Source organism: Lineus longissimus, chromosome 13 (genome assembly GCF_910592395.1).
Source record: "Lineus longissimus chromosome 13, tnLinLong1.2, whole genome shotgun sequence".
Classification (NCBI taxonomy): Eukaryota; Metazoa; Nemertea; class Pilidiophora; order Heteronemertea; family Lineidae; genus Lineus; species Lineus longissimus.
In genome coordinates, this window is record NC_088320.1 from 15,338,510 (window position 1) to 15,354,732 (window position 16,223).

Below are 16,223 nucleotides of genomic sequence, written 5' to 3' on the forward strand. Positions count from 1 at the left end.
GAAGACATGGAAGCAAAACGACCAGAGTGGTATACAAGAAGACATGGAAGCAAAACGACCCTGATCGCGACTGAGAGAAGAACAATCGGGAAGAGAGACCATTATTGATGCCTTGACGAAACTTAATCCACCCTAGCAGGCTACAGCCTATACTCTCCCTTTAACCTTTTTTTGAAAATTCAACCACAAACATAGGAAGAGTTACAGCCAAGTTTGGCACAGCAGTCGCTTCTGAAATCAAGTTTTGCCCTATGCAAATATAAAGCACTGACCATGGGGACTGTCAGAAGGAACTTCAAGAACAACGCTGTAATATATATTAATATAATTTATCTCCATCTCAAACATAGCATTACTGTACATACATGTATTATGTATATTGAATAATAATAAAAACACATGAAGATTGGCATCAGGCCACACTTTTTTTATTAGTTGGATTACAAAACTTCAGATCCAAAACGAATGTGGGTTGGGTGGAAGTTCCAAAAAAAAACATTCTTCAATCTCAAAGCCTACATGTATGTGGAGTGGGATTTTAAAAAATCCATTAGACTTAAATTCTATATCGGACGGGGGAATTTAAGTAAAAGCATGATTATCTTTATTCAATTTTAGTCTCAGATCATACAAGGACTCAAAAAAATAACAAGGTTGAAATTCCCTCATTTTTCTCTCCACCACATTCTGTAAAATGACCTCCCGCGTTTTTTTTAATCCAATAAATAAACAAAATGTGGCCTAACTGAAGCACCTCACCAATAAAGTCAAGATTATACAGAAACAACTCGTTTCTATGCCAAATACATCATACCAGAAGCATGACTACCTACATGTACCTTTTTGAAGCAGGACAACAACAAATATCAAGTAATCTATACTTGCCAATACATATATTCTGGCCTCCTGATTGATATGATGATATTCTAGCTGCACCCATTGGGTATAATAGCAAAACGATTTCAGACCATTACAATGTAGAACTTAACCAGTTTATTTGAAGTTCATTAGTCTCTCACCAAAACAGACCTCTTCACTATCAATGCGACTAACCACCAACAAGTCTCTACAACCAAACATACTGCTTTGACGGAGGAAGAAACCAATAAATACTCATGTAATGGCACAGACAATCTGGGCAAACAAATTTCAACATTTCTGAAAAACTTTGCCATGTATAGAGTTAAATCCAGATTCATAATGAACTGCTGTTTACAGTGTGAATGCACTATGCACCAATGAAGCCTCGTTTTGAATTCAGCGGTTATGGTCAGGCAACCATGGTTATGGTTAGGCAACCATTACCGCTTGGGTTGGTACAAAATATGGAAGCAGTCAAAAAGCGTTTAAAACCACAATATTCGTTATCAAATTTGAGATGTTTTAGAATAGAAATTGATACCTCACTGTCAGTATTGATTGTCTCACCAAAACCGCAAGGGAAGAGCTAAAATATTGGCAAAAACCTCAGCAACGCCTCAGTTTTGGTCAACATGTTAGCTCCACCTGAGCGGTTTTGGTGAGACAACCATCACCTCCAGTGAGGTATCAATTCCTTAAGCCATCAGAGAGAGATCTACTGTGTTGCATTACACCTCATTCAAAGCAGTGCCAGTCTTCAGACAGAAATGCATTCCGCAAAGTTACTATTTATAGCTCACAAGGTCATTTGCATAAGATATTGAGGACGTTTTAGTCACGTGACAGTCGGACATCGACACTTATTTCTACACATTTGAGCTTATTTCAAAGTCAATCTTCTTTGACCCTGCATTGTTTTTAGCATGAATGATACCATATAGTCAGAGAGAGAAATATTCAGAACAATTATGTAGTATTTCCAACACTCGGACATGTGCGAGATTGAATCTAACTGCCCTAGTTAGAAAGCCTGAATCCATTACGAAACCGCATGTTTGTCCGACATTGCCTGTAATTCAGCGATGGGGAAATAGAGGGCAGCAGCTGCAGTGACGTCATCTTCGCGGGATGCTATTGGAGGTAGTGTGCCTACACTGCAAGGGAAGCCATTCAAACAAAGAAAGGCCTACTCTAAACATCACTAACTTTATCAAAGACTTGGAGGTAGTGTGCCTACACTGCAAGGGAAGCCATCCAAACAAAGAAAGGCCTACTCTAAACATCACTAACTTTATCAAAGCACCAGCAGCATAATAAACAAACTGGCTTTGAAGAAAAAATGAAATGTCGTGGATAGAAAATTACAGGCACAGTCCCGGTCTTCATTAACATACCCTCTGCTTCGTATAAGCTGCGGCAAGCTTGGTGCCACATGAGGTACATGATGCATGCATATCGGTACCGAGTGAAGGTTATCCTGGTTTGAGCATTTGTGCAACATAATGTAATAATGTGCGTTGAGTTGTGCAAAGGTTGGGTGTAAGTGAGATGAACACTGGGCATAACCTACACCAAGTTAGGGAGTTAATTAGCTGGCAGAATGTAAGTCCTGAGCGCTATATAGCTGCAGCTCGGAGCTGTATTATCTCCCAGAGAGAAGAGCTTGAACCATGAATGTACAGACCATAGCTAGGGGTAATAATGTGAAGCACTTTGAGTGACTGAAACCAATTGAATTTAGCGCTATAAGAGCCTCATAATTGTGATTGTTGGGACTCATCAGGCCACTTATGTAAACAACCCTAATATGGTGGAGTGCCATATGTTTCCTGGGACAGTTTGAAAGAAAAACGGCAGTGTCACTGACCTAGTTTACGAAACTTCTTTTTTATGCTTGCGACGTTGGTCAAAAATTTGAAATTTGTTATTGAGTTTGAAAATTTCTGATAGCCAAATAAATTTCAGCATTGCCAGTGTGAAGACAGATACAAATGCCATGAATGTCAAGTTTCAACAAATTCATATGCAGTGGGCTTCAAACTCATATGAACTTAATACGATAGAGAGCAAAAATGCATTTCCCTTTTCCTGAACCACCAATATATTCATGTAATACAAACAACATTCTCATTTTAACTTAATCCTGAAGATATCACAGTTGACAGAAGCTAGCTGATAAACACCAAATAGGCTTCAATGAAAACCTTAACCAAGTCATGAGGAAACCAGCCCTGTAAAATATTTAGTCGCCCTCCAACTTCAAGTACCCCACTGATACTACACACAGTGATGATCGGCATATTTACCTTATCTACCTAATGGCCAGCGTAACCAGTGATAACACTCGGGCTGATGAGGCAAAATTAGAAGTAATTTGGTCGACTACAAGGCAACCAGGATGTGATAGCAAGATCGGTTATGTAACAACATATGTTGACCTCAGCCTTTGGTTGGACAACTCAGCAGGAGGTTACCTGGCTCAGATAAGCTGAGAGTCAATAAGCTATTCCTCAGAAACTCTCCCCTCATCAAATATCCATCCCCCCCCCGGCATCTAAGGCATTTTCCATTAGTTGGTGGGGGATGGTGAGGAGATAATTTTTACAGGGCTGGTTTCCTCATGGTGAGGGCACCCAAAGAGGCCCCATAACTCTGTAAAAAACAACACAACCTTCTGCAGACAGATAACAAGATGATAACATTCTCGAAAGTCATGAACAGCAGGATGAAGAGCCAAGAGTAGATAAAAAGATTTCGCAAACTTTTCCTTTCATGCCTGCATTTGAAACAGACCAAAATATTTTCCAGTTTAAAAGCCCAGGCTGTTTGTTAAAAATTTGAAATTTGTAATTGAATTGAAAATTCCAATGCAGAAAATTAATACATACTGCATATATAATTCAATATTGCCATTGCGAAGACAGTATACAATTACTATACATACCAAATTTCAGTAAAGTTGCATGCATGATTACGGCAATATTTATAACTGCATCTATTTTCCTGACCCAAGACAGGTGACCCGGTGTACCCCTTTTAAAGGGGAACATTATTCAGGACAAGTAACTCAGGTGACTAGAACATAACTGACTAGGAAGAGCCTCAGCTGATATCGATGAAATAAACTTAACGCTTTCAGCCCGCAAGCCGAATAAACACGGTCGGCCATATTTTATTTCACAGCCACAGACCGTATACTCACGGTTTTTCAAATTCAAATTTCCTGCACTGTCACATGATGCCTTTGCCCTAAATACACTTGTGGGACTCGAGCAACATATGATGATGTGTTGACGATCGTTTCAATCGGATATAGCTGGATTGGTAGTTATCAGATCTGTGCTATCATCTGCCGATTTGGAAAGTCTCATTTTCTAAAATTCGCCTCAGTTTTCAATTCAAACCGCGTGAAAAGATTTACAGGCTAAAAAAGAGTTAATATCCAATAACAACTCTGTAAAAAAATAAAGGAATGTTTCTGACAAGTTCACAAGCACAAAAAGAATATATCTTCACTCATGACTATTAAATGCAACTTTTTCACATTTTTAAAACTCTCAAGAGTTCCAATAACTACTCTTAATCTAAAAACAAATTCACCCATATTCTTACAAACAAACCAATTATCAAGTACATGGGAACCTCCCTTAGCAGACACCTCCCTATTAAGGACAACTCTCTATTAAGGACACTTGTTTTGGTCCCAAATTGGTTGTTTCCATTCAATTTCACCTCTTTAATCTGGACATCTTTCTATTAGGGACAGTCCTAGTCAGTCCCATGGTGTCCTTAATAGAGAGGTTCTACTGTACATGTAAGCAAAAACAGTTTGCCTGCACAGAAATGCACTACAATGCACACATTCTCATGTCTATTTCTCCCACAACCATGACAAGCAACAATGGCTCTTAAGTATTGCCGAGAAGCAATTCATCCCCTGGCCAGGCCGATAATGGACAGGATCATCATGAACATGTTGACGATATCCAGGTAGAGATTGAGAGCAGCGAAGATGTATTCCTCCGGAGAGAGTGCGTAGCGATGTTTCCCGCCAAGCATCAACTGGGTGTCAAAGACGAGGTACTGAAAAAAGAGAAAACTCAAGTCAATGAAGCATAGATAAGAGTGAAAAGTTTTGAAGTTAATGTCAGCTGGGCTATGTATGTATGTATATACCATATTTAAATTCAAGCGCCCTTTTCAGATTAAATCCATTCAAAGGCGCTTTTACAATATTCATAACAAAATTACAATCGAAAAAAAAAACAAAAAAAAAACAAGGAGCCTAATGGCCTAGTGGTTTACACTGCTGGCCACCATGCAATAGGGCCCGGGTTCGATCCCGGGGAGAACCCAGGATCGTATGTCTGGATGAACCGGCGTGGCTTTCAAGGAACTAAAATTCCCGGCTCTTCACAGTCCTTCGAATGAGACTCAAAACCGAGGTTCCTTGTACCTGGTGTCTATGCCAGGGCAAGCTAAGACCCCACCAAGTGAGAAACATGAGTAGCTTGTGTGGACTCTTATCTCTCTCGCCAAAGTCGGACCACTAGGCCAATAAACCCAATTGGTGCCTAACCGTAGTGGCACGCAGGATACGCTCATCCCGCCTTGGAGGAGGATTACTCCTAGGAGAATGACCCCCTCCAAGTGCAGAGCGAACGCTGAAGAAGAAGAAGAACAATCGAAAAAAGATGGGTCTTGAGCATCGTTTGAAATGATGCAAGGCTCTTTGCCTGCCGGACCTCAAAAGGGAGCCCATTCCATAAAACAGCCGCGGAGAATGAGAAGCAGCGCTCCCCATATTTGCTCCGGGCCCTTGGAAGTACTAGTCTATTGTCATCAGCCGACCGAAGGTCTCTTCCTGGCCTATAGATACTGACCAGGCTTGACAAGTAGCCAGGCGCTATTCCAATATATTCACGCTATACATGCTTCCCGAAATTGGTGGCTTGCAAGTTGCATTGGAACTAACTTTTTCCCCCTTGTCCGTCATTAAAGGCATTCAAGTGTGTTGGTCAACCATGACTATCTCCTTTGTCCCTCCACCATAAGGCCTAGTTTCCCCTTATGACATCACTATTTCGGACACTCAGCGCCCCATTTCTGGAAAGGTGTATAACCAGCGCCGTGAACAGCTTATCCGGCCAGAGCTTATCCCGGTCTCCAAAGCTTTAAGACACTAGGAGTATCACTCCCCCCTGGACAGGATGCTGGTCTATCACAGGTTGACCATTTACTCCTCGGTGGAGAGAAGCAAGAAGGGTTAAGTGCCTTGCCTATGGACACAAAAATGAATCGGTGCTGACCCATCGGAGGGTCGAGCCTATGTTTTAAAATTTCTCATCACATAAACAGGAAGATCCACTGAAGAAACTCAGTGGGGCTACACAAGGTAAAGTTTTTGCAACTGACAAAACTTATACTTACAAAACCGAAGATTAGAGCTCCCAATGACGCATATGCAATGGAGGCATACTGAAAGAGACAATGTTAGATGCAGTAACATCAATGCTTTAACATCAGTTGAAAAGCAATTCTGACTTGGGGATTTCTGGGGTCCGGGAGTGCTGAAAAGGGGGGGTCACTTTTTCTCACTTTGAAGCAGAAAAAGTAAACACAGCAAGGGGAACAGTAATCTTTTCTCTGTTGATTTAGCAAGCTCTGGTGTTGAGGAAGCTTTTGCAAAAAAACCTTATTGAGCTCATATCTTTCTAAGATAGATTTTTTTCCTGGGGGTCTGAAATGGGGTGTTTGGGGCTGAAACTGAAACTGAAACTTGGTGCTGAAAGTGTTAACCCTTTAGAACAACGGAATATATTTTTCTCCGATAAGCTGTTTTGAAAAGACTGTAGTTTGAAGAGTAAGATTCCTCGAAACAGCCATAAAAACGATATAAGGTAGAATGGGGTAATTGTAGCCCCTGCATTGTTTTATGCATGGGGATATCAATCAATATCATAGGCAGGGGCTACAATTAAACCGGAGCTACAATCACCCCATACCTGCATGCCTTCTATCAGTAGGCGAAAAAACTACAGAGCAGAAAATCTTTTCAATGACACTTAAAATGAATAACGCATAGGCCCTCGTCGCAATTCCGCGACGGTAGCAGTTAAAGAGTTAATCATGAGTTAAGCCACCCAGACAAGGCTTAGAATGATATCATGATGAGAGAAGACTTACCCTATTCCTGATGATAAGACAAATGATACCAAAGACTAGTAACACAATGAGAAAGACAAATAGGATGCCACCCATCATTGTGAAGTCCCACTGAAATGATAAACCAAGAATGCATCATTGGCTGAGTATTTGCCAATTGTCATCAGTCTGAAAAACAGTGTACCGCACCAGGCAGGCCTTGCCTTTCAATTACATGGAGACCTCTGCACCCTGTATTTTTTTAGCCTATTTTGGGGACATGTATTTTTGCTTTTTAGCTTAATTTGGGGACATTTCGTCGTGCCAATTTGCCTGAACATCGACGTCCTTATTGACTGACATTGTCACATGCACCTGAAAACTAATTTTAGGATGAAAAGTATCAAATTAGGCCATTTAGGATGAGATTTGGTCATTTAAGGTGTCAAAAAACGCTTCAGGGGGTCAAATTACCCCTTTTTTCTATTTTGGGGACATTTTTTCAGGGCCTAATTTGGGGACATGCCAAATTTCCTACACCGTATAGCGGTGTGAAAATGATGTAATCGAAAGGCCTGCTAGGGTTACAACAAAGATAAATTAAGTGGGAAAGTTTTTTGGAAAAAAATTCACCCTTTTTTCTTCATTTTTGACCATTATTTATTATGCCTTTTCGAGCTGACTTTCATCACAAATGTCAATTAAACTTCACAATCTGGGCATAAATGGGTAAATATCATCTAGTTAACACATATGTAGGTCTTAAAACTAAAATAAAATGCACAAAAAATTATTTCTTGCAACATTTACAGCTCCCACTCTGACTTACTTTAACTTTGAGAGTGAGTTACAGTTGTCTAAAGACAACTTCGATTCAACTTTACTGACAGACACATATAATTGGCGGCCATTTTGAATTGATGCAAATTATGCGATTTCCCCCGCCCGAAAATAAGAGTTTGGATATGTTGTAGAGAATGGTCCAACAAATAAAATGATGCCAAAAACCTTTTGTTGTAATTTGTTCTCGGTTGACCTTTATTTAGACTGGACTCTAATAAGGGCTGTATCCAACTTACCTTAGTCTGGAAGGCAAATATAGTGAGGCCGAATGCTACCACGGCCGTGATGCCGGCAGCCATCATCACCGCATCCGTATCATAGGAACTGGAGATGACTCCAAGCAGAAAGCCTTCGCATATGGTCTGCAAAGAAGAGATGTTTGTACAAATTCATGCACTAACCGTCATTAGGAAAGAATCAAGCCTGTTTTCAGAGCTCTGAAATAGATGGCGTAGACTGACCATACAGGCCTTTCAATTACATATGTGACTCGCTCTACCAAAACTAGGCGCTTGTCGCATCTGAACTCGACAGGTTGATACGGACTTGTTGTTCATTTCCCTATTGTAGACCTTTTGTGAAATCTATTACGAACTGATTTGGTCACATTTCACAAAAGGTCTACAATAGGGAAATGAACAACAAGTCCGTATCAACCTGTCAAGTTCAGATGCGACAAGCGCCTAGTTTTGGTAGAGCGGGTCACATATACACCCTGTTATTTTTTAACCTTTTTTGGGACATATTTTTTTCTAACTATTAACTCCTCCCCTGCCACAGCTATTTTTAATTAATATCCCTCAGTTTGCCGCGATTTCACTATTTTTACCAGATTTTCAATAATTTTTAGAAAAAAACAGGAAGACAAATCCTTGAAACCTGTTTTATTTTCTTTGTCTCAGCTTAATCTTTCACCTACACATCAGTTGTACTGCTTATTTCCATGCTAGTCATTGAAACAATCACCATTGCAGAGGGTAGTCATTAAAACAATCACCATTGCAGAGGGTAGTCATTGAAACAATCACCATTGCAGAGGGTAGTCATTGAAACAATCACCATTGCAGAGGGTAGTCATTAAAACAATCACCATTGCAGAGGGTAGTCATTGAAACAATCACCATTGCAGAGGGTAGCCATTGAAACAATCACCATTGCAGAGGGTAGTCATTGAAACAATCTCCATTGCAGAGGGTAGTCATTGAAACAATCACCATTGCAGAGGGTAGTCATTGAAACAATCTCCATTGCAGAGGGTAGATATTGAAACAATCACCATTGCAGAGGGTAGTCATTGGAACAATCACCATTGCAGAGGGTAGTCATTGGAACAACCACCATTGCAGAGGGTAGTCATTGAAACAATCTCCATTGCAGAGGGTAGTCATTGAAACAATCTCCATTGCAGAGGGTAGTCATGAAAACAATCACTATTGCAGAGGGTAGTCATGAAAACAATCACCATTGCAGAGGGTAGTCATTGAAACAATCACCATTGCAGAGGGTAGTCATTAAAACAATCTCCATTGCAGAGGGTAGTCATTGAAACAATCTCCATTGCAGAGGGTAGTCATTGAAACAATCTCCATTGCAGAGGGTAGTCATTGAAACAATCTCCATTGCAGAGGGTAGTCATTGAAACAATCTCCATTGCAGAGGGTAGTCATTGAAACAATCTCCATTGCAGAGGGGTACTTTGCAGGTTTACTTCTTCAGCAGAAAACATGCGGTTTTTCCCGCCATTTTCACTTGAAGACGTCACGAAATGCATGCGTAGAATGAGCAGACGATCATCTGGATGGAAGCCGAACACATCAAACCATTACCTGGTACAGTACCGAGGTGACATCTGGTGTTATGACGGAGAACTAACCATTTTCTTCTCAACGTGTTCGGCAGGGAAAGAGTTGAGCCTAATTTGGGGACATTTTATTGTGGCAAGCCATCAAAGTTGGATCGAAATTTCAGTGAAGTACGTCTCTCATTCTGTGTCTCCACATGAGAATGACACATTTGAGTGTTTCAGGCATTAATAAACGGCATTTAGGAGCAGAGTTGAGCATTTCCAGGGGCAGAAAAGGCTTCAGGGGGTCAATTACTGTTACTCCTCAAAAACCAAGAATAATAGTGATGAAAAGTGGCAAAATGTGAGCACTGCAGGGATATTTAGTAATCCATGTACCCAAGGTCTTAACCTGGTTGATAGGTCTTGAGACCTCATTGATCGTATCATCACTAGTGTGGTCCAATCTGATTTATTACTTGCCATCTCACAGAGGGTACCAAGAAACAAGAGCGACCAAAAATTGCACTTACAAAAACAGCCAGGAAGATGAAATTAGTTGGTGACGTCCTTCTCACATTAGGACAGCAGGCCAGGGCTATGATGCAAACAATTGTTACAACACTGAAAGAAAAAAAACAGAGTTAAAAAAATACTCTATCTTCATTTTAATTTTTGATTTCGCATTTTCGTTTTATGTAAATTGTAATTGGTAATAGGTGGAGCATGAGGTGACAGAAGGGACTCCCCGCAAAAAGGGGTTTTAAAAGGGGACTATAGGCAGAAGCAGGGGTTAAATTGGCCATCTTCAGGTGACTTATACGCACAGTAACTGTACAAGATCAAGTAAGATTCAGCACAAGATATTTTCCTTGTACAAGCATGAATAGTTTTGACGTACTGTGAGATGGGAAAGGCCCCCTATTGGCAACTCCGTGCAAGTTTATCTTGCCTACCTAACAACTGCCTATAGTGTCCCTTTAAAGTCAGGGTTGAGCTGTATTCATTTGATGCCAATGCGTCAATGCACCCATGAGCAACCACTGGTCCATTGATAATAGGATAGGGAACTCTTGATGTCTATTGCACTTTGCCAAAAACCTCATCCCATTCCATGAGTACATCTATATTACTATTACGAGAGGCAAGATTCTCCTGTCAGTGATCGTGAAACGGGACCGCCATCTGTGTGCCATGCTCGAACTAGCACAGCTCTATGACCTCATCGTATCAAGTGATCACGATTGGCTACAGCGTAAATGACGTCATGACATCACCACGTTGCTACCTCCCGGATGTCGTTGAGCCCTGGTGACCAGCCATGCGCATTCTATCAGAGAATCAGGGGTGGTCTCGGTGAAAGCTACAACAGTTAAAACTACCACTAAACTACTACTAATACGTTGAAAGCTACAGTGTAAGTTTTCACTTTCCAACCAAGACCCAAATGCAAAACCCACACATCAACTGTTAACTTGCTAGTTAATCTAAACTATGCAACAGATTGATTATAGCTTACGCCCCAAAAAATGCGGTGAATTTTGTTACATGTACTTACAATGCCACCCACATGATCCAATGATTATTCCTAGCATACTCCTTCACCGGTTGACTGAAATGACAATTAGCATGATTACCAGTTTACTCAGGCCTTTCAATTACGTGGAGACCTCTACACCCTGTATTTTTTTAGCCTATTTTGGGGACATGTTTTTTTTGCTTTTTAGCTTAATTTGGGGACATTTCATCGCACCAATTTGCCTGAACAGCGACGTCATTAATCAAAGTTAGTGACTGTTATCACCACATACACATGAAAAATCATAATTCTTAGGGTAAAACTATAGAATTAGGCCATTTGGATGATATTTGGTTATGTTAGGGGTCAAAAAACGCTTCAGAGGGGTCATATTATTAAAAAAAAAAAAGAAAAAAAAAAGACCTAATTTGGGGACATCCTGTACGGCCTACACCGTTATACGGTGTAGGAATCATGTAATTGAGAGGCCTGTTACTTCAAAACAATCGGGCCGTTTACACGGGACCAAACTGAACCGGACCAGACCAGACCACATCGCTCATGACGTCATGAATGACGCAAGCCTGCTAATGATGTAAGTGCAGTAGAACCAACTCTATTAAGGACACCTTCGAGATTGACAAGTGATGTCCTTAATATAGAGGTGTCCTGATTATAGAGGTAAAATTGAATGGAAAAAAACAATTTGGGACCAAAACTAATGTCCTTGATAGAGAGGTTGTCCATAATAGAGAGGTGTCCGCTAAGGGAGGTTCCACTGTATACATTGACATCGAACCAGGCCTGACCAGATCACATTCATGCGTGTTTACACGGCAGACCCACCAGACTGATCCGGATCGATCTGGATTGGTTAGGTTCCATTTTAACGGCCCTAATAACGGGCACATTAGTATGACTGTGATCTGAGTTGGACCAGTGATCAGTCACACCAAGTAAACCTTCTCAGAATATAAAATGGGCTTAAAATGTCCAAAAAAATTATGCTTCTTCTAAAATAACTTCTTCTTTGTCAAACCTGCCTAAACTACGACTTCAGTCCTGCGGCCGAGATGAAGCAGCTGGTGGTTTTGAGGTCCTGCTGAGTTCCCCCTAGTTTTTCCGCGACATTGGTGTCTGCCGGCAAGAATTACTGTCGTAAAACCAGGTGCAGGGGACTTTAAACTATGCAGGTTATGCGACAAAACCAATTGGAAACAATGAAAACATAGTGCCTATTTGGTGAATTTTTCATTGCTTTTATTGGCTTTATTCAAAATCGAAAGTGTACAATCTTTCTTTTGTCGCCCAGTAGCCGAGAACCTGCCATTTCTAAGTAAATACTCACATAAATATGAATATGCACATAATGCCTATTGTGCAGATCAGCTGTGCCGTCAGAATCGCATAAACCTTTTTGATAAAACCTGCAAAATAGGCAATACATAACATGACATATACTTTAGTATAACACCCTATATTTTTGGGGCATTTTATTTTTAAAGATTTTGTGTATCAACATGAGAAAAAATCACTCAAAAATATATTTTTCGATTGAAAAACTGAACAAATTTGTGATTTCCCTAAAACTAAAGTGACAAATTCCTTTTTTGGAAATTTTTGCAAATCGTTTAAATGAAACGGCCAGGGGCCATTGTGCTCACCGTATAGATATTTGGTGCTTTGTAATTCATCCAGATTAAGACACATTGTACATGTATAGTATATAGGTCAAACCAAAGTCGGTATGACATGTGATGTATCGTTGCTTGGAGTAAGCACCATAAGAATATCATCAAAAACAAGTCAATAATAAACGAGATATTGCACTTTTTACCTATTTTAGTTTTGGCCTCCTGGTGGCTGAGTTGAGTACCAGATCAGATCGAAATTCGGTGTCCGAGGTTACATGACGTAGGGAGTCATGTGTATCAAATTTCAAGTTCAAAGCTTTAGTGGTTAAGAAACGTGCCATAGTTACAATCAAACGACAAATTTACGCCATTTGACCTCTGTGACCTTGAAAAGCAGGTCAGATCAAAAACTCATATGATATGTGATGTATCCTTGCTAGGAGAACCTACCATAAAAATGTTATTGAAAACGAATCACTAAAAATAAGCAAGATATTGCACTTCTTACTTTTTCCATTATGGCCCCCTGGTGGCCGAATAAAGAATCAGATCAAGCCAAAATTTGGCATCAGAGGTTATCTGATGTAGGGGGTTATATGCACCAAGTTTCAAGTTCATAGCTTTACTGGTTAAGAAACGTGCCATAGTTTACACTCTAACGGCCAATTTACGCCATATGACCTCTGTGACCTTGAAAAGTAGGTCAAATTGAAAACCCGTAAGATATGTGATGCATTCTTCCTAAGGGTACCTACCATAAAAATTTTATCGAAAACAAGTCACTTATAAGCGAGATATCACACTTTTTAGATTTCCACTTTTGGCCCCCTGGTGGCGAAGTTGAGAATCAGATCAAACTGAAATTCAGCACCAGAGGCTATGTGATATAGGGGGTTATATGTACCAAGTTTCAAGTTCATAGCTTTAGTGGATAAGAAACGTGCAATAGTTTACACTCTAACGGCCAATTTACGCCATATGACCTCTGTGACCTTGAAAAGTAGGTCAAATTGAAAACCCGTAAGATATGTGATGCATTCTTCCTAAGGGTACCTACCATAAAAATTTTATCGAAAACAAGTCACTTATAAACGAGATATCACACTTTTTAGATTTCCACTTTTGGCCCCCTGGTGGCGAAGTTGAGAATCAGATCAAACTGAAATTCAGCACCAGAGGCTATGTGATATAGGGGGTTATATGTACCAAGTTTCAAGTTCATAGCTTTAGTGGATAAGAAACGTGCAATAGTTTACACTCTAACGGCCAATTTACGCCATATGACCTCTGTGACCTTGAAAAGTAGGTCAAATTGAAAACCCGTAAGATATGTGATGTATTCTTCCTAAGGGTACCTACCATAAAAATTTTATCGAAAACAAGTCACTTATAAGCGAGATATCACACTTTTTAGATTTCCACTTTTGGCCCCCTGGTGGCAAAGTTGAGAATCAGATCAAACTGAAATTCAGCACCAGAGGCTATGTGATATAGGGGGTTATATGTACCAAGTTTCAAGTTCATAGCTTTAGTGGTTAAGAAACGTGCCATAGTTTACACTCTAACGGCCAATTTACGCCATATGTGACCTTGAAAAGTAGGTCAAATTAAAAACCCGTATGATATAAGATGTATATTTGCTATGAGTACCTACAACAAAAGTTTCATCGAAAACAAGTCACTAATAAGCGAGATATCACACTTTTTAGATATCCACATTTGGCCCCCTGGTGGCCAAGTAGAGAATCAGATCGGACAGAAATTTAGTGTCACGGGTCATCTGACCTAGGGGGTCATGTGTACAAAGTTTTAAGTTCATAGGCCTGGCGGTTAAGAAACGTGCCACTGTTTTTGAACTAGGATACGACGGACGACGACGACGACGACGACGACGACGACGACGACGACGACGACGACGACGACGACGACGACGACGACGACGGACGACGACGGACGACGACGGACGACGGACACTGCGGTATTGTATAGACTCCCCTACGGTGAGCCAAAAAAGAGGAGCGGAATTTCGCGGTTACCTCACTGGAGGTATCGGTTGTCTCACCGAAACTGCAGGGGTGGAGCTAAAATGTTGACCAAAACCAAGCAGAGCCGAAGTTTTGGTCAACATTTTAGTTCCACCCTCAAAGTTTTGCCATTGGTCACTTGGTGAGACAATCAATACCGACACTGAGGTATCAATTTCTATTGTAAAATTCCTCAAATTAGATACCAACTATGTGGTTTTAAATGCTTTTTGAAAACAATGCAATAGCATTCCGCGAAGATGACGTCGCTGCAGCTGCTGCCCTCTATTTCCCCATCGCTGAATTACAGGCAATGTCGGACAAACATGCGGTTTCGTAATGGATTCAGGCTTTCTAACTAGGGCAGTTAGATTCAATCTGGCACATGTCCGAGTGTTGGAAATACTACATAATTGTTCTGAATATTTCTCTCTCTGACTCTATGGTATCATTCATGCTAAAACAATGCAGGGTCAAAGATAATTGACTTTGAAATAAGCTCAAATGCGTAGAAATAAGTGTCGATGTCCGACTGTCACGTGACTAAAACGTCATCAATATCTTATTCAAATGACGTTGTGAGCTATAAATAGTAACGTTGCGGAATGCTATTGAGCCGTTGCCATTGGTGCTGGTGAGGGATCACTGGCAGAGTGGTTAGACTTAGAAATAGAGGGCAGCAGCTGTAGTGACGACATCTTTGCGGGATGCTATTACAGGTGGCAAGGTTGTCAATACTGACATAAGTAAGACTTTGAACCGAACAGAAACCCTTACCCATGCGAACCGATCTTTCCGAGAATTGAAATTCCTGGAATCCTCCATCGGACTCGTCATCAACAATGCGGGAACTCTCCTCGTAACTTGGCGGTGGAGCTTCTGGAGACGACATTCTGCTACCGTCAACTGAAATGTAGCCGATTCATGAATGAAAAAAACAGACATGTATAGATGATATGCAAGTTGTTGTGCCTAGCCACAAAACATTAACGCTTTCATTATGGCAGCAGTCAAGAATATAGACTACCCATAACCCATGCCGTGGAGACAATTTTGCCTTAAACCTATACCATACAATACTTACCGGTACCCTAAATGCGTTATAATAAAACTGCCGATTCCTCAATTCACCCAATTTGGTCGAATTATGCTATCGATATTGTGAAACATGCATCAGTATTTTCCTTTGCAGTTTGGTCAATGTTGTTCAAAATCATCCCAGTGCGATTTGTAACATCTCCGATTTACACATCGAGAGATGTCGAGTTCAGGTGACACCTTCATAATCGTTCGCGCCATGACCTTTTCGCCCCCAGTCGTTTCGCTCCAAATCGTAGTCGTTTCGCTCCAAATCGTAGTCGTTTCGCTCCTTGGGACTTAGGTCGGCCAAGTGGCGCATACCCTTTTTGCATTGG

The 16,223-nt window shown here is 40.7% G+C and overlaps 1 protein-coding gene across 1 annotated transcript; it reads right to left on the bottom strand.

The window, feature by feature from the left end:
• Positions 1–338: 338 nt before the first annotated feature.
• On the bottom strand, positions 339–16,015 carry LOC135497992 (protein lifeguard 1-like). Its single transcript, XM_064788100.1, has 9 exons — positions 15,893–16,015; positions 15,586–15,714; positions 12,499–12,577; positions 11,190–11,243; positions 10,165–10,255; positions 8,085–8,210; positions 7,048–7,137; positions 6,292–6,339; positions 339–4,944 (listed from the first exon to the last, which is right to left on the bottom strand). The coding sequence occupies exons 2-9, from the start codon at positions 15,698–15,700 to the stop codon at positions 4,792–4,794; spliced, it is 756 nt and encodes a 251-aa protein (XP_064644170.1). The 5' UTR covers positions 15,701–15,714; positions 15,893–16,015; the 3' UTR covers positions 339–4,791.
• Positions 16,016–16,223: the final 208 nt, after the last annotated feature.